This window comes from Triticum urartu, chromosome 5, assembly GCF_003073215.2.
Source record: "Triticum urartu cultivar G1812 chromosome 5, Tu2.1, whole genome shotgun sequence".
Classification (NCBI taxonomy): Eukaryota; Viridiplantae; Streptophyta; class Magnoliopsida; order Poales; family Poaceae; genus Triticum; species Triticum urartu.
In genome coordinates, this window is record NC_053026.1 from 27,744,983 (window position 1) to 27,766,584 (window position 21,602).

General features: G+C 47.0%; 3 protein-coding genes across 3 annotated transcripts; 1 reads left to right on the forward strand and 2 right to left on the reverse strand.

Annotated features, from left to right (window-relative positions):
• The first annotated feature begins 9,708 nt into the window (after positions 1-9,708).
• LOC125507554 (protein FAR1-RELATED SEQUENCE 9-like) lies at positions 9,709-16,084 on the forward strand. The gene is made up of 5 exons (XM_048672098.1): positions 9,709-10,014; positions 10,875-10,996; positions 13,121-13,171; positions 13,254-13,316; positions 13,416-16,084. Exons 2-5 carry the CDS (start codon positions 10,877-10,879, stop codon positions 15,627-15,629), a joined length of 2,448 nt encoding a protein of 815 aa, XP_048528055.1. The 5' UTR covers positions 9,709-10,014; positions 10,875-10,876; the 3' UTR covers positions 15,630-16,084.
• Positions 16,085-16,644: 560 nt separating this feature from the next.
• Positions 16,645-18,568, reverse strand: LOC125507555. Its single transcript, XM_048672099.1, has 2 exons — positions 17,217-18,568; positions 16,645-17,124 (listed from the first exon to the last, which is right to left on the reverse strand). Exon 1 carries the CDS (start codon positions 18,461-18,463, stop codon positions 17,849-17,851), a length of 615 nt encoding a protein of 204 aa, XP_048528056.1. The 5' UTR covers positions 18,464-18,568; the 3' UTR covers positions 16,645-17,124; positions 17,217-17,848.
• A 34-nt stretch (positions 18,569-18,602) lies between these two features.
• Positions 18,603-19,218, reverse strand: LOC125506685 (the record flags this gene model as incomplete). Its single annotated transcript, XM_048671439.1, has 3 exons — positions 19,182-19,218; positions 18,948-19,079; positions 18,603-18,895 (listed from the first exon to the last, which is right to left on the reverse strand). Coding segments are annotated over exons 1-3 (462 nt in total), but the record flags the coding sequence as incomplete, so codon positions are not given.
• Positions 19,219-21,602: the final 2,384 nt, after the last annotated feature.

The following is a 21,602-nucleotide window of genomic DNA, read 5'->3' on the forward strand; positions in this document are numbered from 1 at the left end:
CACTGAAGTTGCCATGATATGTTTCAGCTATTTTCTTCTACATTTAAAAGTAAATTTTGACATTTATAAAACGAGGAATTAAGAAACTAGACTTGCCATAAACCATAAACTAAAATTGCCATGATACATGCACATAAAATTGCCATGGTTCGTACAAGAAATAATTTTCATGGTCAAAGTACTGGAGTTGCCATCATTAAAATACTAAAATTGCCATGATCTACAAACTAAAATTGCCACATGGCAACTTTAGTTTAAGCCCTATGGCAACTGCAGTGTAAACATCGTGGCAACTTCTGGCAAAAAAAATTCGTCGAAACATATCAACATGGGGTCTAGTTTTGAAGATCTCGTCGAGACGGATTTAATGGTGAAAACGGATTTTTAGTTCGCTTTTTTATTTAGGAGATACAACATTTTTAAGCCGAAAACAAAAAAAAATCTGCTGATGTCATCTATTCATACTAGCAAAATGAGTGGTGATGGAGGTGTGTGGGTGATGTGCAAACGCCCACACGTGTGGGCGTTAACATTTCTGAATCTAAAACTTGGTGTGCCTTCGTGTAGAATCCTGTGACTTTGTGGATTGCAAAGCAATCATGTGAACGGGCGGGGCTGGGCAGATGCGGATTTTTTTTCAAAACTATCATGTTTTTTGTAGCAATTTCGGAAACTATAGCGCAGAATAAAAAAACGCAAAACTAGTAGCCCGTCGGCCAGGAGTGGGCCGAAGTAGTACTTTTCGGCCACAGCTAGGCCGAAATAGTACTTTTCGGCCAGAGCTAGGCGAAGTAGTACTTTTCGGCCAGAGCTAGGCCAAAGTAGTACTTTTCGGCCACACTTAGACCAAAATAGACTTTTTGTCAAGTCTAGGCCGAAAAGTCACTTTTTGGTCATCCCTAGGCCGAAGTTGCATGGCTCATGCTGAATTGTATTTTGTTGCCACCCGTTTCCCGCCCCCCCCTTCCCGCCACCCGTTTCCCGCCAACCCCTTCCCGCCTTATTTTCCCGCCAATCCGTTCCCGCCTTATTTTCCCGCCAATCCCTTCCCGCCTTATTTGCCCGCCAATCCCTTCCCGCCAACCCTTTCCCGCCATACCGTAGTTATTCTTTCCCGCCATTTTCTCCTCTGTATCTATAAAACCCCCTTCAGGCGGAGGTGGATAAGCATTCCAGTGTAGTGTAGTCGAGATGTCCCATTATCCATTCGATCGTAGTTTTCATCCTGAGATGAGCAGCACTCTGCTGAGTCTAGCTACCGATTTCAGGATGGACAATAGGATAGTTCCATGGGACGAACTCACCGGTAGTGACACCATAATGAATGAGTTGGCTCACCAACTACGTAGGTCTGGATGGCCTGAAAGGACCTATGAGGAGGTACGTCAAGAACTTCTTAGGTTGCATGAAAGGTGGAAGAAGGTGGTGGAGCCGAAGAGTGAAACTTTCAAAAGGACTGCAGAAAAGCATCCATTTTTATGGACTGAGGAGAGCGAGGACGACGATGATATCTTCATGCCGCCGCTTCCGGGTTCTGCATCGTCGAAGGGCAAGAGTTCTGCATCGTCCGAAGGAAAGATTTCTGCATCCGCGAAGGGCAAGAGTTTTGTATCGACCAAGGGCAAGAGTTCTGCATCGACGAAGGGCAAGAGGAGCGCATCGTCGAAGGGCAAGAGGGCTGCATCAACGGAGGATGACGATGATGACTTCATGTAGTATGTAAGATGTATTCCAGTTGTACCGTTTCATTCAGATGTATTTGCATTATTAGTTTGTATTTTATTATTGTAGGGCATTATGTTCTATCTGAATTTCATTTTGTAGTATGTAAGATGTATTACACAAGTTGTATCTTAATTATCGGTTGTAGTCTATTTGGAAATGTAACTGAAATAAGAATGCGAATTAATAGTAATATGTCTCTCGCATACATAAAACAATATATGTCTCCTGATCACATAGAAGCAAGTGCGATAGTAACACATACATGAAGCATGTCTCATACATAAATACTGACACACAGCTGCGAATAGTCTGAAACTAACATAGATAATGAGTCATACATAGATAGATAAGCATATCACTGCGGGGGACGACGACGAGTCTGGGTCTTCCTCGGGCGAGGACCCGAAGGCGATAAGCGCTGAGGCGGTGGACGAGGCTCGCGATAACCACGACCATAGTTAACCTCGTCTGTCACGGTCTGTGTCTCCTGCGTCGGTGGTGGTGGTGGAGTGTGAAACACTGTCTGCGAGAAGCCATAAATGTTTGTAGCTTGGTCATCATCCTCGCGGTCGCCCTCAAAGTACGAAGCACCACCACTAAGGATCGGTGACTGCTCTGAATGCATGAACGGCTGCGACTGGTTGCCGCCTGCGGTAAAGTAAAATTGATACAAATGCATGAATGAAGCCGTGGTGGCCGTGGTGGTTACCTGAAACTGGCTCAACCATCTAAAAAGAGGTCCATGAGGATCGTTGTCTATAGCCCTAGCAGTCGGGACTGCAGCCAAAAAAGGGTCTGCATCGCTGCTTGCCACCCAGATTCTGCCTCTAAGGGACCTATGGCAGCACCGGCCAGAGGTAATCCCAACAAGTAAGACACATCCTGTAAAGTAGGCGCCATCTCTCCCCAAGGAAAGTGAAACGTATGTGTTTCTGGTCTCCATCTATCTACTAAGCAGGTAAGGAGTGACTTGTCGTAAGAGAAACGTCTCACTTGCCTCTTGTGTAACTGCAATGGTTCACCTGCCTCATCTAAGTCCGGACCATCAATCCACTCATCCAATGTACCCTCAACCAGCCGTGCCAAGGGTAGAAGTCCAGCCCAACTTAACCTACAAAATAAAAAGATTGTTAGCGGTTATGAAAAGTATGTCAAACATAGTAAGTCATTATATGGTCTCCATTATATGCACACATACCTATCAACCCATGAATCGTGTATCAGCCAGTTAGTCTTTGGGGTACGAGTGACCAACACGTCTAAGTTGTTGCCCGCTTCTATAAGGGCGCCCCGGTGCTTTCTATCGATGTTACCATTAAGCAACGGATACGAAGACATATCTGCAATTCAAACAACAAATCTCAGGTGCAAATAAAACATAGTATGACATATTACAAATTATAACATAGTCCTGACATATTACGAATTAAAACATAGTCCTGACATATTACATATTAAAACATAGTCCTGACATATTACATATTAAAACATAGTCCTCACATATTACAAATTAAAACATAGTCCTGACATATTACATATTAAAACCCACTACGGCACATTATATAGCTTGTGAGTTACTTCTTCCTCGTCCGCCCCTTCGGCCTCGACTGCCACGACCACGCCCGCCTCTTGGTCCTGTTGTCGCAGCCGTCGATGTGGAAGCACTCGTCGATGCGGAAGCACCATCTTTGTTCAGGTCGGGACAATATTTCATCCTATGCCCATAAGCCGCGCATAACAAACATTGTTTGGTTGCTCCACCAGCTTCAGACTGGTCCATATCGTTCCGGATACGACGGGCCTTTTGTCTGCCCCTACTTGTTCGCCGAAGGTCTGGATGCGGGATGTACACTCTCTCACCGTCGTTTACCTTGTTGAAATTGCCGACGACTCTAAACCCTGTCATCTCGCCTGTCCAGGTGTTGAGCACTGCCTCTTTTAGATAGTATGGGGACACGAAGGATATAGCATCCAACTGAATCTGGCCACAGGAAGCCAACACATGAGAGCAAGGTAGGTGCAGCAACTTCGGTTTGTTGCATGTACACTCACACGTTGGATGAAATTCCGTTCCAATTTTTACCTCGTGTGTCTTCAACTCATTTCCAGAACCAAAACCATCGGTAGGAAGCTGAACCTCATACCTCCTTTCTTGATTCCCTATGAGTCTGACACTGTGCTTCTTTGCTTTCTCTATCTTCTTTGCCATGTATTTCATTACACGGCTACAATAAGGTGTGTTCTGATTATCTTCAATATGCTTCTTTGCTAACTCGTGCCTTTCTCTGAAATATCTCAAAGTGCCATGGAATACAGCCTCCACAATAGCGGTGAGTGGCAATGCTCTATTCCCTCTCAGCACAAAGTTATACACCTCTGCAAGATTGGTTGTCATGTGGCCATACCTAGCTCCATGTGTGTCATGCAGCAAAGACCAATTCATTGGAGGCTCTTTCTCTATCCACTCAGAAAAATTCTTTATTGCCCTTCCCTTCTTTCTCTTAGTATTAGGAGGGTCAATTGCTGGCAAGTCACAAAGACCAACTGGCTCCTCTAGCTCCGCGATGAGTGCTGCTAATTTAACCTGATCTTCTTCCATTTTCTTCCTTGCACGGACCTGCTTCTTAGTAAACTCATCTAGTTTTGACCAAATAAATTCATATTTCCGCTGCTGGCTCTGCTTGCATAATTTTTTGAACAAGTTCATCAACCGCTTGTTCTTGAACTGTGAGAAAAAATTAGCCCCAAGATGGCGCATGCACCACCGGCTCTACAAGTCCCTCCAAGGTGTTGGTTCGTCATCTGCTGGATTCCGAAGTGTCTTCACGGCCTTCAATATACCAGCATGTCTGTCATGAATGACACACACGTTTGGTCGGTCCTTCACGATGGCAATTTTCACTTGGCGGAAGAACCAAACCCAGCTGAGAAAGTTCTCACCCTCCACAAATGCCATGGCAAGTGGGATGATTTGATTGTTCCCGTCCACACCAATAGCAGTCAGGATTTGCCCTCTATACTGTCCGGTCAGGAATGTACCATCCACAAACATAACAGGAGGACAATGTCGGAAAGCTTCGATGCACATAGCAAATGAGAAGAACACTCGTTTCAACACCTTGAAATCTGGTATACTCAGCAACCTCATGTGTTGTACATTCACATAAGTGCCGGGATTCCTCTCCTTCAGTATGCCCAGGAGACGGACAACATTATCATATGAGTCGAAGAACGTCCCAAATCTTTCCTCCATAGCCTTCTGCTTAGCCCTCCAAGCCTTCCCATAAGGAATGACATAATTCCATCTGACCTTCACTGCTGTCTGGATGTGTTTTGCTTCCATATCTTTCTTCTCTACTATCTCAGTATACATGAGTTGCGCAATGAGACTTGAAGTCAGGTTCGGATGCTTCACCAGCAGGTTCGTCCTCACACAATTATGTGGGACGACAATGGTGACAACCCAGTGGATGTCATACTTCGGCACGTGACCGTGCACCTTCCCAGGACAACCTGTTACAACACATTTCACGGTATAGTTTGTTGGACTTGATATGTGTGTCTTGAAAACCCTCTGCGTAGACATAGCCCACTTTATCACCGCATACTTCAATTTTTTCTTTGTATCAAACATAGCCCCTATTTGTACTTGGTTCAGATTATACTTCCATGGAGTCTCATGGCCATCGTTCACCGTAAGGCCGGTGGATATGTCCTGCTCCCATGCAGAAGGAATCGATACCTCAACTTCATCCTCAGAATTTTCAGAATCCAGTTCCTCCACCAATCCATCCTCGTCCTCTTCCTCCATCACCCTCTGCATTTCATCCCCTTCCTCATCCCCATCAGCAAAACCAGAAACAGCTAATATTATCGACTGGCTACTCTGCCCAGTATCAGGACCACAAACATTGTGTGGCACGTACTCTGACTCTTTCTCCGGTTGGCTAGCATCCACATCTTGTGGCTGTGACCCGGATAAAACAATCTCGTTAGCCACTTCACTGCCTTGGCCGGGTTCATACCCCCTGTGGAGTTGTACGGTATTCTACTCCTTCGGCACAGGTTGCACAAGTGCATATGGGTGGATTCTTCGGTCTCGGCAGCGTCTTAACAGGGACAACCAATGCTGGCTCCTATCTACCGGCATCAACTCCCACTTGACATTTTTACAAGATTTGGTCCACGATGCATGAATACTGACGGAACATACTTCAGGATCCAGACCGAAACTAGTTGTCAACCAGTACTTCAACTGTCTAATGTCCAGTCTGTCCGGGTCAGCTAGTGTTATGACGCCATTTTTAAACTCGCTAAGATCAACCCCCAACTCATTATATCGAACATTACCAGCGCCGTAGTAAACATTCAGATTTACTGATTCAGACATTTTCACCTGTCAGACATTGCCATCTTCTCATTAATCACAACGAACTATGCGCTAAAATGCCTCCAAAAATATATTAACACTAAATTTCACACTATGACTTATATACACTAACTAAACTATATTAATCACAATATACACTAATATTATCCGCTACACGAACTATGCGTTAAAATGCCTCCAAAAATATATTAACACTAAAATTCACAATATACACTAATATTATCCGCTACACGAACTATGCGCTAAAATGCCTCCAAAAATATATTAACACTAAAATTCACGATATACACTAATATTATCCGCTACACGAACTATGCGCTAAAATGCCTCCCCCGACGTGATTATACCTTCGAAGTGTGTGTCCGCTTCTTGCTTCTCTCTTTGACTCAGCGACACCGGCCACCTCGCGAAGTACTTGGACCACCGGAGAACGACAACGCCGCCCCCGACGACCGGAGGTTCAACTCCGGTCAGCCCCCAACCTGCTCCTCCTCCTCACCACCTCCTCCTCTGCAGCTGCTGCTACTAGTCACCACCACCAACCCATCCTCCTCTCCACCATGGCTAGCTCCTCCTCCCCACCATGGCTGCTCCTCTCCAAACACATCAAAAACTATCCCATAGCAAAAAATAACACCGTAGGCCGGTGGAGATTGCTTTGATCTACCGATTCTGTGGGTTGGATTTGTAAATGTGTGGCAAATGGAGGAGATCGGCGCGGGGGGGAGTTCTACAGAGAAGAACTGAGAGAGAGAGAAAGGGAAACGAAGAACAGGCGCATGGGCGAACGACGGTGCTTATCCGCACCTTTTCGGTCGAAGCCTGGCCGAAAAGGTCTTCGGTCGAAGCCTGGCCGAAAAGGCCAGCTTCGGTCACCTGTGGGCCGAAAACTGCCCAGTTCGGCCGCGTAGCAACCGAAGCTACTATTTTCGGCCGGGCCCCCGCCAACAGCCAGTTTTCGGCCCAAGCGCGACCGAAAAGCCTACTTCGGCCATACCCTGGCCGAAAACTCCCTTTTCGGCCCACTCCTGGCCGACGGGCTACTAGTTTTGCGTTTTTTTCATTCTGCGCTATAGTTTCCGAAATTGCTACAAAAAACATGATAGTTTTGAAAAAAAATCGGCAGATGCGTGTCTCCACACCTAACTGTGCTCCTGTGAAAATGAGGGACACAAACATGTGGTGTGTGCGCGAGCTTGTCGATGAGCTCAAACTACTCTGTGTGCGATCTTTCAGATATGGTACAGACTCAGGGCATCTCCAGCCGCGCCCCAGGACGGCCTCCCTAGGCGTTTTTTTTTGCCCCGGCGCCGAAAAATCAGCCCAGTCGCGCCCCCAGGAGTCCGATTTTCGCCGGCTTGGGCCGAAAACAGCGCCGGCGGACCTAGGCCGAACCCGGCGCGCTGGGGGACGCCCGGGGGCGCCGGGGCGAACTGTTTTGGCGCGAAACAGCCGCGGGCGTCGTCCTCATCGCCTCGTTTCTCGCGGCGAATCAATGCCAAAGCTGTCGCGCTGCCGCGCCGGTCAGCCTGCGTCATTGATGCCTCACGGGTGGTGCAGTAAAGACCGGATGACCGGGCGACGACGACTACACGCGGTTCTACAGCCTCCTCGGCATGTAGAACCGCGTGGGCGGGCGGCGAGGCGGGCGGCGAGGGAGACGGCGGGGGTAGCCCGCGGTAGTTTTTTCTTTTTTTGTAAAATATGTTTAAATTTGAACGAACTCGAATGTGTTTGCATTGTGTTTGCGCCGAATTTAAACATTTTAAAAACCCTTGGAGGGCCGTGGCTGGGGGGCATCACGCCCCCAGTGCGCGGTTTAGCGCCGGTGCGCCCTTAGGAGACGATTTTTTGCCCTTCCTGAAAGGCCAACGGCTGGAGATGCCCTCATGGAGTAGCGCCATCATGCTCAAACCAATGACGTGTGTTGTGTTCACCACTAGCAACAGGGCGATCGAGCACGTGGTCACTGCCTGGATGGCCGAACCCCATCCTCCTAGACCAATTCCATCAGGCGTGAGTCCCTTGAAGTCAAACAAAAAATGGCCGCCGGAAGGATCGATGCTTGTCAACGCGAATGCAACAATCTTTTCTCAGCCTACAAGAGCTTGATTTGGTGTGGTGATTCGTAATCATCGGGGGATGGTGCAAATGGCAAGCAGAGGCTATTTGTTCGAATCCAAAATCTTGAAGTTGCAGAAGCCATGGCACTTCATCAAGCTTTATTTCGGGAGAGAGGTATGCAAAAAATCGTGATGGCTTTGATCAAAATTAGACAGGAGCAATAGTCCATGATATCAAGAACTGGGCTACAAAGTTTATATCTTGTAATTTTATCAATGTTAATCGGTCATGTAATTTGGCAGCTCATACTCTTGCTAGGTCGGCAGACTATTATGTTGGATCATGCTGGGTTAATGAGACTCCTGATCTTATCAGGACCATTATCTGTAATGAACAAACTTACGTATGCATAAAAGGCTCCCGCCAATTACCTCAAAGAAAAAGAACCCCAAAACTCTGGAAGAGATGTTAGAAGGAGGAAGGACGAGAACGGAAAGAACAAAAAAGGAAATGAAGTACAAAGTGTGAAGGAAATCGGTCCACATAACCGCAATACATGCAGGAGAGGGGATTAGGACCGTATTACGACCCCTTTACAAAGATACGAGGACCTTGGTCCACACTTTTGGATCCCGAGGACTTATATGTGCTGTTCCGACAAGTTCGTTTTACTAGCTGACTTTTTTTAAGAAAGAAGCTGACTTTTTTTAAGCCGATCACCTGGGACAAATTGTCAATGGAAAACGTTTGTGGCCGGTGCGTCGGTTGAAAACTCAGTCGTTCGCACGCGGGCGTCACACGCATGTTTCTCAAGTGGGACCCGTCCACCGCCCCTTCCATCACCTTATCTCCGGACTGGGACGAGATCCAGTTTAGTTTTCGTCTCGCACAACCTCATCTCCACTGCTTCGTCGGCCGCTTGCACTTTGCCCCCTGCCTCCCCGACGAGATCCGCTACCACCAGCGAGGCGGTGCGGCCGGCCATGGCCACCCCCTCCTCTTTTTGTTTTCTTCTCCTGTGTATTGGTTGGGGCTGCCCCACCACTCTTTTTCCCCTTTGACCAAGAGCAACACCACCGGTGATGAGATGCACCCATGGCGCGTGGTGAGCTGCGCCGGTGGATGCAAGGCAGTGGAGCGGCCGGCCCGCGGCGGAAGCTGTTGCGTCCAGCAGCGAAAAAGACTGGGACAGGCAGTGACGCGGGGGACATGCTGCGAGCGATGTGGTGCGGTGCTGGAACCGGCCAGTGGTTTTTCTTCAAGCGGCGAGGATGGTGGTGGGCAGCGACGGTGATGGCCATGGTAAGTTGCTTTTTTGTTGTTGTTTTGCTGGAACCCGCTTTCTTTTTTGCTGCAACAGGAGAGGCTAGTGCTGGGTGGCCGCCATGATTTTTGCTGCATAGTTTTTGTTTTGCTGGAACCAGCATTTGACTGCTGCAACAAGCGAGTACGAGATCGGCAGCGGACCGGCTGCCCATTGTCAATCGTAGTCCAGCCCAGTAGAAATCCACCAAAGGCCCACTACTCGGCAGAGCGGCTACCTATCTGGAAAAAAAAAACTAGACTGAGAGAGGCGTCGCCTCGACCAGACACTGTGCCAAAACACACGCCGCGCCGCCTCCCATCCGCATCCACGCCGCCGCCGCCGGCGCGGCGCTACCCTTCGCCTCTTCTGCCGCGTCGCCCCCCTCCCTCCCGCCCTCCCCCGCCTCCGGTAGCTGCTCCCCCGGGCCGTCGTCCCCGGCCTCCCCCTCCGGCCCCTCCGCCGCGGAGGAGCTGGTCGAGCCCGCCGCACAGGCGCGCGGCTCCTCTCGGCTCATGCGACCCTGCCCCCAGTACGTAGTAATCTTCAATTCACCTCTCGATTGAATCCTGATCAATTCCCCTTTTGTATGTGTTGGTCTGAACCCTTAAATTGACATGTGAATATGTGATTTTATATCTAGATTTTTGTCTGGTGACTTTCTGAATTTTATGGAAATGCCATTTTAACATTACTAGATTTGCGAAATAACTCGCTGGCTGAAGTTCAGCAAGAACGTATTAGATGTCGTTCCAAGAACGGGGATTTCTATTCTACTCACTAGACGTGCCCTGTTTGTTGCTTATCCTGACTAGTACTAAATCAAACGATGCTCCCATGCAACATTTCTCCCTTGTTTGTTGGATTAAGAAGATGGACTCTTGTAGCAGCTATTCCTTGTTCTTTTGTTTCTAAAATCAGACAGAGCCTCACTTTAATTTGCTGGGAGCTATATTATGCCTTTTTGGCTCATGATTGGCATGACCAAGAAAGCAGAGAAGAGATGAATTTCTTTATAAATCAAGGCAGACAACACGCTGAATGTTTGTAGCGGCGTGGAAATGAGAAAGTTGCATCTTCTTAATAAATCGCACATGTATGTCAGTACTTGTCTTCTGGCGAGATGAGGGCGGAGAAGGAGATGTATGGCAGGTAGGAAGGAGTAGGATGCACAGGTGTTGTGGAAAGGGGAGCCAGGGAGAAAGACATTTATGTTTGCCACAACGTAGTCCTAATTCCTAAAACCCACATGAAGCTTTTGGCATCTGTGTTTGTAAAAAGAACTATTAGTGGGTCAACGACAGTAGAAATATCTATATTATTACATAACAACCCATGGGTGTTTTGCTAGTACAGTACAATTAATGGAATTATTACAGTTTATTATGACAGGAATGGTTACAGAGTTGGACAAGCCAGGAGCAGAAACCGCAGACAACTCCACAAAAAAGAGAAGGACATGCCGTGTAGCTGATGATGAAGGTTCCTCTGTACCAGAGTTGCATAGGAAAAAGGTACCGCTTGAACATATCTGTTTAGTGTTTTTGTGGGCCAGTTGGTTAATGACGCTAGTGGCCAACCCGTAAGTGCACAACCTAGTTTATCTAATTAACCCAATGATAAATGTCCTGGTTTATTTGAACCCAAAAAGTTTTTTTTTTGCAGAAATTTTAATGCGTTAAGTAGATATTTTAAGTAGTTGGTTTACCTATTCACAAGATTTTTCTTCTGGTAGCAGCAACACACTCACGTTTCACAGCGATGCACATAGAGCATCTTCGTAATCTCACCGCTACCCTAGTTTCCAGTAGGCACCTAGTTAGTCTTCAGTGTGTGCGGGCTACAAAGCATGGACACGGCAGAAGTTGCCGAATCCCGGTGCTGACATGGCTGGACACGGGGACACGCTCGGACACGCGGGGATACGTGTATCCCGCCGTATTTCCCATATTAGGAATTAAAAGAAAGAAAGAAAAGGGAGGGCACGGCTGGACACGGGGACACGCTCGGACACCCGGGGATACGCGTATCCCGCCGTATTTCCCATATTAGGAATTAAAAGAAAGAAAGAAAAGGGAGGACACGGCTGGGACACGAGGCAATGCTGGATCTGGAGCACCCTCCCGCCGCCGCGCTGCTGCTGCTGCGCCCTCGCCACAGCGGTGCTGCTGCTGCTGCATCCCCCGCTGCAGCGCTGGCCACCGCCGCTGCTGCTGCTGCTGCAAGAGGAGCACGCTGGGAGGAGGGCGGTGGCGAGAGCTGCTGTGGGGTAGATGAGAGATCCATCGCTGGGAGGAGAGTGGCGGCTTGGTCAAAGCGTTAGGGCAGAGAGAGATAGGGCTTGAGTTTTGACGGTGCAGATTAATCTGTAGCATCCAGTTGCTCTTGAAATGGCACTAGCTGGGCCGGCCTAACTACTAATGGATCATCTTCTTTGTGGCCCAGTACTGCTGAATGGGGCTATCTCTTTCTCGTTATTTTTTCCTCTTAACTCTATATTACATGGCATATTTTTTATATATACTTGCCGTGTCCGATGGGCTGTTTTTGGAAAATGCTGTATCCCGTGTCCCCGTATGCATGTCGCCGTGTCCGTGTTCCCGTATCCGTGCTTTTTAGTGTGCGGGTATTAAACCTGGGAATAGTTTGGGTTGAAGCTTTAGTTTCCGGTTGGTTTTCCTATTGGATTGTGTTTGGTCGGTTTAAATGGGCTGAGAATGTAAAGCAATCTGGTGTGGTTTGGATTTATAAACTATTGGATCAGACTGGTTTGGTCTGGACACAAACAAATCGGTCTCAAACCGTTTCAATCTGTGGACAGAATCCAGTCTCTCGACCAAAGTGTATGCGGCGGCCAGCTTCCATGGAGTTCGTTGGGCTCCACATGTATGAATGCACATGCATATGCAGCTTATTAATCCATTCCATTCATCAAGCTCGCTCCATGGACCAAGTAGAACTACAATGGCACGTGTTTAAGCCTGGCAGCGATCCCGGCGGAGTACGTGTGGCCGGAGGAGGAGCGCCAGCTGCGCCAAGGCCTGGGTGATGCCTATGACTAGGTGGTTCCTCTGGCTCTCCGTAGATTCCCGGAGTTGACGTGGCCGGTTTCGATGCCTGCAATGTCCTATCCAAACTCCTTCGCTAGCGCCGCCTACGTGGCCGCCATCTGCGCGACGCGGCCGACTGGAGCGTCATGCACGTGGCCAGCCATGGCATCCTGGCGGGCCTCGTCGATGAGCTGCGTGATCCCGGCTCCGGCTGCGGACCACGCCCTTTGGCCGACGCACCCGCCCGAGTACGTCCCCGTGACCAGTGATCAAAAGCTTTGGGTTACACATCAGCGCGCTCGTGTCCTGTCTCCTCACCATCCTCTCCCTCGGACTTGGCATCAGCATGCTGATGTCCAGTAATAGGGCTGATGTCCAGTAATAGGGGCCCTTTGAGGAGCCTGGCTGCAGATGCTCTTCTAACTGGTCCCATCTCACAGATATAATGTCAGATATTTTCCTTTTTCTCCAATTATTAGTACGTGTATTTCTTGGGAGGCTGTAATTAGTATATATATAGAATATGGAGAAATTGGCAACGAAGGTTATCACAACTACATGGTGACTGTATTTCACACTGTTTTGCAGGCCAGTAAAAATGCTGCGGAAACAATGTCATCTGCAAGTGAATTGAGCAAGGTACTTTAAGTTAGCAGCTTTACCATTTCTTAGAATGACTTCACGCCTGGTATTTATCCGAAACAAATAATACCTAATGCAGGAACCTGTTGGGAAACAATCAATGACAGAAGAAAGACCACAACCAACCGGTGATAGTTATGAGGTATGCAGATCAAACAGAACATAATTATGTCACTTATGTATGGACATTTCAATATGATATTCTGCAGTACCTTAGCATAAAGTATTCATTGTCATGCAGGAACTATCTTCAGATAGTATTGAAAAGAATACAGATGGAATATTAGCAGATGAAGCGGATAAAGAAACCAACTCAGTCGACCATTCACTGCAGCAAGCCAAAGAACAGAACCAACTACACGATAATGTGGAAAACAATGAAATGGTAAACAGGAACCCCAGTGAAAGTGATTCAGATAGCAGCTCAGGGAGTGACTCAGACAGTGAACTAGGGAAATACTTTTATCCTAAATTTGAGGAATTGGAGGCTGCAAGAAAACCAGAACCTGGAATGAAGTTTCAAACCCTCGAAGATGCAAACGGGTTCTATAGTACTTATGCTCTCTTGACTGGTTTTGTGGCAAAGCGAAATTCAAATTACAGGAGAAAGAAGTATCACATAGAGTGCAATAGGAGTGGCAAACCAACACCAGCTCGGAACCCAAACAGGAAGAGGAAAATAAATTCCTTTGAGAGGACAAATTGCCAAGCAAAGGTGATAGTGAAGCTCACTAAGGGACAATGGGAGTTCGCAACTGTTCGGAATGAGCACAACCATCCGCTATCTCCAAACCCTTCCCTCGCAAGATTTTTCCTGAGCCAGAAACACATGTCAAGTGAGGAAAAGTCGTTTCTAAAAGTTCTGCAGCAAAGTAAGATACCTCCCAATAAAATTCTGAGGATTTTTAGGAGAATGAGAAGTAGTTTTGGAAATATATCATTCAAGAAACAAGATCCAGTCAGTTCTGTGAGAAGCAGTTCTGAAAACATACCATCCAAGAAAAAAGATCCAATCAGTTTACAGTGTACAGAACAACGGAAAACAGAAAACTCAGATGTTGAAAGTGCGTTGAAGCACTTCAAAGAATTGGAGCTGCGGAACCCAAGTTTTTTCTACATCAAGCAAACAGATGAAGACAACATAGTCCGCAGTATTTTCTGGACTGATGCAAGGTCAAGGATGGATTATGATATTTTTGGAGATTTCATCTCGGTTGATACAACTTACACCACAAATAGGCATAATTTGCCTGTTGCTACCATTATTGGGATAAATAACCATGGGAGAACTCTCTTGTTAGGATGCGCCCTGCTACGCGATGGGAAAGCTGAAACCTTTAAATGGATGTTCCAAACACTTTTGCAAGTGATGGGAGGAAAAATATCAGGATCAATCATTACAAACCAGGATGAACCCCTAGGAAGAGCTATTGCAGAGGTCCTGCCACAGGTAAGGCTCAGGTTTTGGAAATGTGATGTAATGGGTAAAGCACATGAAAGGATAGCAGCCTTCATGGCAGCAAGAGGCAACATAAAATTAGAGCTGGATAGCTTAGTTGACAACTCACTGACGGAAATGGAATTTGAAGAAGGATGGAGTTCACTTATTGAGAGATATGATGCAAGTAAAAATGAGTACCTACAATTCATGTGGCGGATAAGGAAAATCTGGGCGCCTGTTTATTTCAGACAAGATTTCTATCCATTTGCCGAATCACTTGGACGTAGTGAAGGTATGAACATCGTATTATTCAGAAACTATGTGCTTCCAAAGGACAGGATAGAGAAGTTCATCGAAAGATACGAGGAGATACAGAAGACGACACTAAAAACGGATGACGAAGATAGACGGCAAGCAGGAACTGTACCTTCATGCTTCTCATTGCAGCCAATAGAAAAGCATGCATCTACTATTTACACCAGGCAGATATTCCTGAAAGTGCAGAGAGAACTACTCCATTCTACGGCGTTCGACGTGCACGTGGTAAAGAAAGGGTCTGTGTACCGACTGGAGAGGGTTTTCAACTACGAGAACCCAGAGTTTGATAGAAATGCCTTCGAAGTGTTTGTTGATCCTGTCAGCAACACATTCATATGCCAATGTGCAAAGTTTGCCAGAGATAGATTACTGTGCTGCCACATATTCAGGCTTTTCACGCAGCTTGGAATCAACGAAATACCCGCGCAATACATCGTCCCCAGATGGACCGACAAATTCAAGGAAGAGAAGGCAAAGCAGTACACAGAGAAATGCCTAGAGAAAGCAGACAGCACAGCGAGATATGAAATGTTGATGAGCAAAATGGCCGATCTCAGCAAGAAGATATGCAGTGATGGCACGAAATGCAACACATTCATGCTCGAGTTCGACAGTATTCAAGAGAAACTGCTAGCAACAGAAGGAGAAAATCCTCGCAACAATGACATCTGTATGGAGATTATTACTACCAGCTAGCTTGTCCAGTCTAGGTTAGTAAGTTAGAGATTCAGGGGAACTCGATAGTCAATGTGTTGGTGGTAGAGTTTATGAGTTTATTTGCGCCAGCAGTTCATTGAGTTCATTTGTGCCAGCAGTTCACTGTGGCCTAATCATACTGACTTTCATCGGAGGATTGGCTGCACTTGATCATACAACTTGGTCTCGTCTGAAAATGTCATGGCAACTGATTATCAAGAATCCTTTGCCTTCATGAATAGCTCTCCATGCACGTGAAGGTCTACTTCCCCAGTTCATGTGTAGCTCCGTGTTCATGTCGAGGAGATCGATGTTCCCGGACAATATTCATATCCCATCTCCTCGTACTCTGGTCAATTAGTTTACAAAGCATCGGCAAAGTCAGCTGGTTTGTAGACTTGTGGCAACTGGACCTGTTTGAGTGAGGTCATATGCTATAAAGTTTTTGTTGTTCATGTTGGTTGCTTTGCTCTGAAAAAGGATAAAAGCCTTGTGTCCAATTTTCAAGCATGGTCCTTCAGAATTAGATTGTGCAGACGCGCTTCTCTGTCACCTATGTCTTTTAACTCCGAAGCTTATGTTCTTGCAAGACTTCTTGAGAAACGCAAGGTTTTGGCAATGGCGGGGGTGCTACGCGGCGATTTGCACGGCTTCTCTTAGGCGTTGTTGTTTAAGCCATGTGGGTGTGTGGTGGTTGCGTGCATAACGTGGTGATGTAGCCTGGATGGGTTCTGCACCTTTAAAAGCTAAAGTAGCAAAAACAAAGTTTTCCCTAAAAAAAAAAGTGATACCATGCCTATGTGCATTCTGTAAAAAAGTGTGCCGCAGATGTGCTTCTTCAAAGGGACATGTTCATCTTGAAACCAATGAAATAATACACATACATGTGCTTCTTTCTATCTTTATACACACACGCGTGCGCGATATGTGGGAGCTCCAATGCAAGAAACATTTGACATGTGTGCAGTGATACAACTTGAAAAAACATGGCGATACAACTTGAAAAACATGGCGGTAGTCATGAAATATTATTATTTCTACAACTTGAAAAAATCATATTGCACACTGGTTGCATTATGTAAATATAGTACAGAATGCTAATTCTCATCTATAAGAAACTTAAAACATGGTACATGATGCCAATTCTCATCCGCTCCCTATATATAAGAGAACCCATGCGCTTGATATGTTGTCAGGGTTACATAGGCTGGGGTCCGCACGGAATCATATCTGGAACTTTGCCCAGGTACTCGTCGAGACACTCGTGCCACGACGGATATCACCAACATGGCTTAGGGACAGGCCATCTGTTAAGAATTACAATTAAAACAATATGTTCAATAACAGTACTCATAAAACTAACATACTTTGCATCGAAATTCTTCAAGACTTCCAGGATTATACTTCTGGGCAGGTACCGAGTTTCTTTCAAGCTGTAGAAGTCCATGCCAATAAAATTCCCAAAACAATCAACAATAGGCCCTCCAATCCCAACCTAGCACAAAAACAAAATAGCAAGTAAAAAAAGATGATATTTGTAAGACATAAAGGAATTCAAAAAATAGAAAACAAACGCATGTGGCGCACCTTTGTGATTTTACAAGTGGACATCATAAAGGCATCTCCAATAGGGCTCCCAAAAAACCTCCCCAAGCCACTTTTTGGATGCCGGCGGGCAAAAAAGTCTCATTTGTGCCCCCAAGTGCTCGTTTTTCACCGGAAAAAGCAAAAAACAGCGCCGGCGCCCGCATGCGACACCCAGCGCACCGGGGGCTCCTGGAGGCCTAATTTCGCCGTTTTAGGCGATGGCCCCACCTGCCAGCGTCTTCCTCCTCTCCCCTGACTTTTCCTCACTGGCCCACCCACGTGCTTCCTCCTCTCTCTCTCGAAGCGCACCAGCTGCAGCTCCCTCGAAGCCGACGAGGCCCCGACCCCGCCGCCCAAGCCGCCGCGCCCCTCTCCTCCGACCCCTCCTCCTTCCCAGCCCCGCGCTCCGGCACGCCTCGTCGCGCCTCCGCCCACGCCGGCCCGCGTCCTCTCAGCGCCGCCGCTGCCCCCAGCCCCGCACTTCGCTAGCGTCCGCCGCTTCCCCGAACCATGGCCTCATCTCCGGCCGTCGCGCCGCCTCCCCGAAGCATGGCCTCGTCTCCGGCCGTCGCGCCTCCTTCCCGAAGCATGGCCTCGTCTCCGGCCGTCGTGCTGCCTCCTGGGCTCCATCCTCATGGCGTAGGCGGGGCCGGACGACGCTCGTCGAGGTGCTCCGCTTGGGCGCCGTGCATCGTCCGCGCGGGCGCCGTGCCGGTGCTCGTCGAGGTGCTCCGCTCGGGCGGCTCGGCGCCGGAGGCGCGCGAGCACGCGACCGGCGTGGTGCCTGGCTGCTCCTCGCGCGGCGTTGTGTCCCGCCGCGCGCCCACGCCATCAACGATCAGGGCGAGGCGCTGCTGCGATGGGCGCGGTCGCTCACGAATGGCATGGGCGGGACCGCGCTGGAGACGTGGAGGAAGTTGGACGCGAGCCCGTGACGGTGGTCCGACGTGGCCTACGACGCGCGTGGCAACGTCGTCGGGAACGGCCTCTCCGGCGCGGCTGGGCGATGCGCGGGGCGGAGCAGCGCGCGAGCGGGGACGGCCGGATCGGTGCGGCAGAGCGGGGGCGGAGCCGCGCTCGAGGGCGGACGCGCGGAGCAGAGCAGACGCGGAGCTTGCCGCGCCCGCGCCCGCCTGTGCGTGGCGGAGCTTGCCCGCGCCCGTGGTCGGGGCGGAGCTCGCGCTCGCCTCTGCGTGGCCGGGGCGGTATCGAACGCGACGGCGGGGCAGCAGACTTGGGCACGCCATGCCGCCTCCACCTCCATGGCTGAGCAGAGGAGAGACAGATGAGGGGGTTGGGGAGACAACGAGTGGAACTTTTTGACACCCAGGCAAAAATTCTCGCGAAAAAATGCCTCCTGGGGGGGGGGGGGGGGGGGGGGCAAACGGCTGAAGATGCCCTAAGCTCTTTGCAATCAAGTTCACTTGGCTTGTCAATCAAAGTCCCACCTGCAGCCATTAATTTGCTTGATTCGTAGAAGCGCCCTACGGCCACTACTTCCCCTTGAGGTTCAGTTTGTACCTCATCATACATTTTCACTCTCCGAGTGCAGCAAGAACCCATGATGCTGATGACAGCGATGTTGTAATGTAAATCGTAATGCTGCAACGTGCCTGTGACATGTTGATTATCTTGAAGGCACGCTTCAATCTGCCACGATAAAGCTAGTAAGAAACCAGCTTTGTATTAATAAAGCAGTAAGTTATGGGGTTAAACTATTATTAGCAGTACCGACCGTTAAGTCATCAGCTATCTTAGCTTCATCATCAGGATTTCTAATCAAACTCGCTGAAGTCAGAATTCTTGTGGTGAACTCATTGCAGCCTATAAATACACCTGTGCAAGCAAAAACCCTTGTATCTCCTACAAGAGAATAATTGAGATCATTATAGTCAGTAATGGAACAGCAGAAAGAATACAGGTCAAAAAGTGATGAGGTTATTATATTATATATATGGTCAGTACCACTGAATGAAGCCAGTGCGACAACACTTTGAGACATCTCCGAAGCAACCTCTTTGCCGAGTTAACTCCAGAGATCTTCACCAAATTCCTCTTCAAAATTACAAAGCAAACGCATGCCAACTGGTGCAGAAACAAGGTACAGCAGTTGAGGAAGTGCTGGATATATAGAGCAGTGGATAGTAAGTGTGGCAAAATAGAGTAATCAGCTAAAGAAAAAGAAATAACTCACGATCTTCGAAAGCTGGGAAGGGATAACCTCTGGACCTTAGCCTATTTTTATCAGCCTCCTTGTATACTGCTGCAACATGGTGGACTGACTAATCACCCATATAACTGCATTACTAACAGCGGTCTGGAAAACTGAGAGCAGGGACTTACCGCTATCACCGATAGCCGACCAACGAGGATGATAACAGGAAAAACGTTTGAAACGGCCTCCGAGTGCTGGTGCCACAAGGTGAAGCAGTCAATGACTATGTATTACCGATAGTAAATAAGTAACAACTGGAAGTGATCCAACCTGATTGACCTTCTGGATCACAGAAATGACACCCAGAAATCCTTGAGCTGCCTAAAGTTGAAAAGATGAGACAAACAGGATAAATTCAAATCACTGAAAAAGTGCAATGTAGTACAGGACATGGTTATATTTTCATATTGCATATCCTTGTATTTAGTATTAATTAATAAACCAACACAGACCGGTGCAACCATATAGTATAAAATTAGTTAAATCTGCGGCACTGGCAAGGAAATTACATATTGTTTGAGATATATACTAGTTCCATGCACAAGAAGTGTTATTCTCCGTTGTAATAAGGGATTTTCTGTTTCACTTCTTCTTCAGTACAACCCCCCTAAACACATCAACGGTGGAGATTTGTTTATACCTCTTCATGAGAAAGGGTAGGATGGTCTTTTTTTGATTTTTTAGTTGATGATGAGTTTTTTTTTCCGTCAAGATGTATACGACACCCAACCCCCGCCGGACTGGGCCGGGCCCAATGCTGATGGTTGTAGTAAGCGCGCCCCTTCACGGGTTGTAAAAATTGAAAAGAAACCTAAAACAAGTGGAGCTATCAGGATTTGATCCACAAACCTCTTGCACCAAGCTTGAGTGACTCACCAATTGACACAGCTAGTGACTATGTAAAGCAATGATCGTGAAATCTTAAAAACTAACACCAGGGAACACGCCTTTTCACAGATTGTAAAAAATCACAAAAGAAATGAACCAGCCAGGACTCTAACCACAGATCTCTTTCAACAACCGTGAGCGACATATCAGTTAAGCTGACTAATGTTTTGCAAAACAAGGAGTGCACATACTTAAGAACTAACACTAATCCAGAATTTAGGCACCTTTTCAAAAAAATCAAACATTTGTTGGAAATTCTGAATATATTTTTACAAATCAAGTAATCTTTTAATATCCAATAGTTTTCGAAAATTTCATTTTTTTAGAAGCATGACATATTTTTCCTAGCATGAACATTTTTTAAAAAAATTAAAGAGATATGTTAGTTCAAAATGTTAGGAATATTCTTTTGAACAACAGTTTCAATAATTTTAAAGAGATATGAGGAGCGTGCAAACTTAAGAAGTAACATTCTGAACAATTTTATGAACACAACTTGAACACTTGCTTTCTTCTGGTTTGTTTCCCTTTTTTATTTTATTTTTCCATTTTTTCCTTTTTATTTTTTCCAGTTATTTCAAATGTGTGAACCTTTTAAAATAAAAAATAATGAATTTGTCCTATTTTTTAATCCTTTTCACTTTCTCCAGCTTATTTTTCCAACTTTTTTGGTGGACTTTTTTGGAAAATTTTCAACATGGATATTTTTTCCAGCATTGATGAACTTATTTCAAATCCACGAACGCTTGGGCCGGCCAAATAGGTGCCTCACCGGAGTGATGAGATCACCCATCAGGGTGGTAGAAATTGAAATTTTCGTTTTTACCATGTGTTTTTGATTTTGGTTAGCAAACCTAAAACCCGAAAATGGCAACCCAATACAATAAATCGATATTTCGTTAACCAACTGATTCGGTTTGGATTTCAGTTTATAATGAAAATCTTTTTGTAGCCACACGTAAAAGCTACGACACAATTACTAGCGGTTTCCTTGTGTCGTCCTCTAATATCCATGACCACCTTTATCCTCTGAGCATACCTACGCGTTGTGGTAGTGAACAACTAAGACGGTTGCCGCTGCATGCTCTGCCTGCCCACAAAAGTACTAGTAGTTGCCCTTGGGTTTTGCAATTAGGTGGACAATGAAGCCTAGCAATAGCTTAGCTGGTTTAGCTCTCATGTGGGAAACAAAGCATGCATTGGGCCCTTCGTATCCTGCATGGTTGGACACGTGCGCGCGATTGAGCCTTTGGTGTTGGGTGACACGCGTGAGGGAGCCTCGT

Coding starts and splice junctions, on each gene's coding strand:
- LOC125507554 (XM_048672098.1), top strand. CDS start 10,877: ATGGTTACAGAGTTGGACAAGCCAGGAGCAGAAACCGCAGACAACTCC. Junction 13,172..13,253: donor CTGCAAGTGAATTGAGCAAG/GTACTTTAAGTT, acceptor TACCTAATGCAG/GAACCTGTTGGGAAACAATC. Junction 13,317..13,415: donor CAACCGGTGATAGTTATGAG/GTATGCAGATCA, acceptor ATTGTCATGCAG/GAACTATCTTCAGATAGTAT.
- LOC125507555 (XM_048672099.1), bottom strand. CDS start 18,463: ATGGCGTGCCCAAGTCTGCTGCCCCGCCGTCGCGTTCGATACCGCCCC.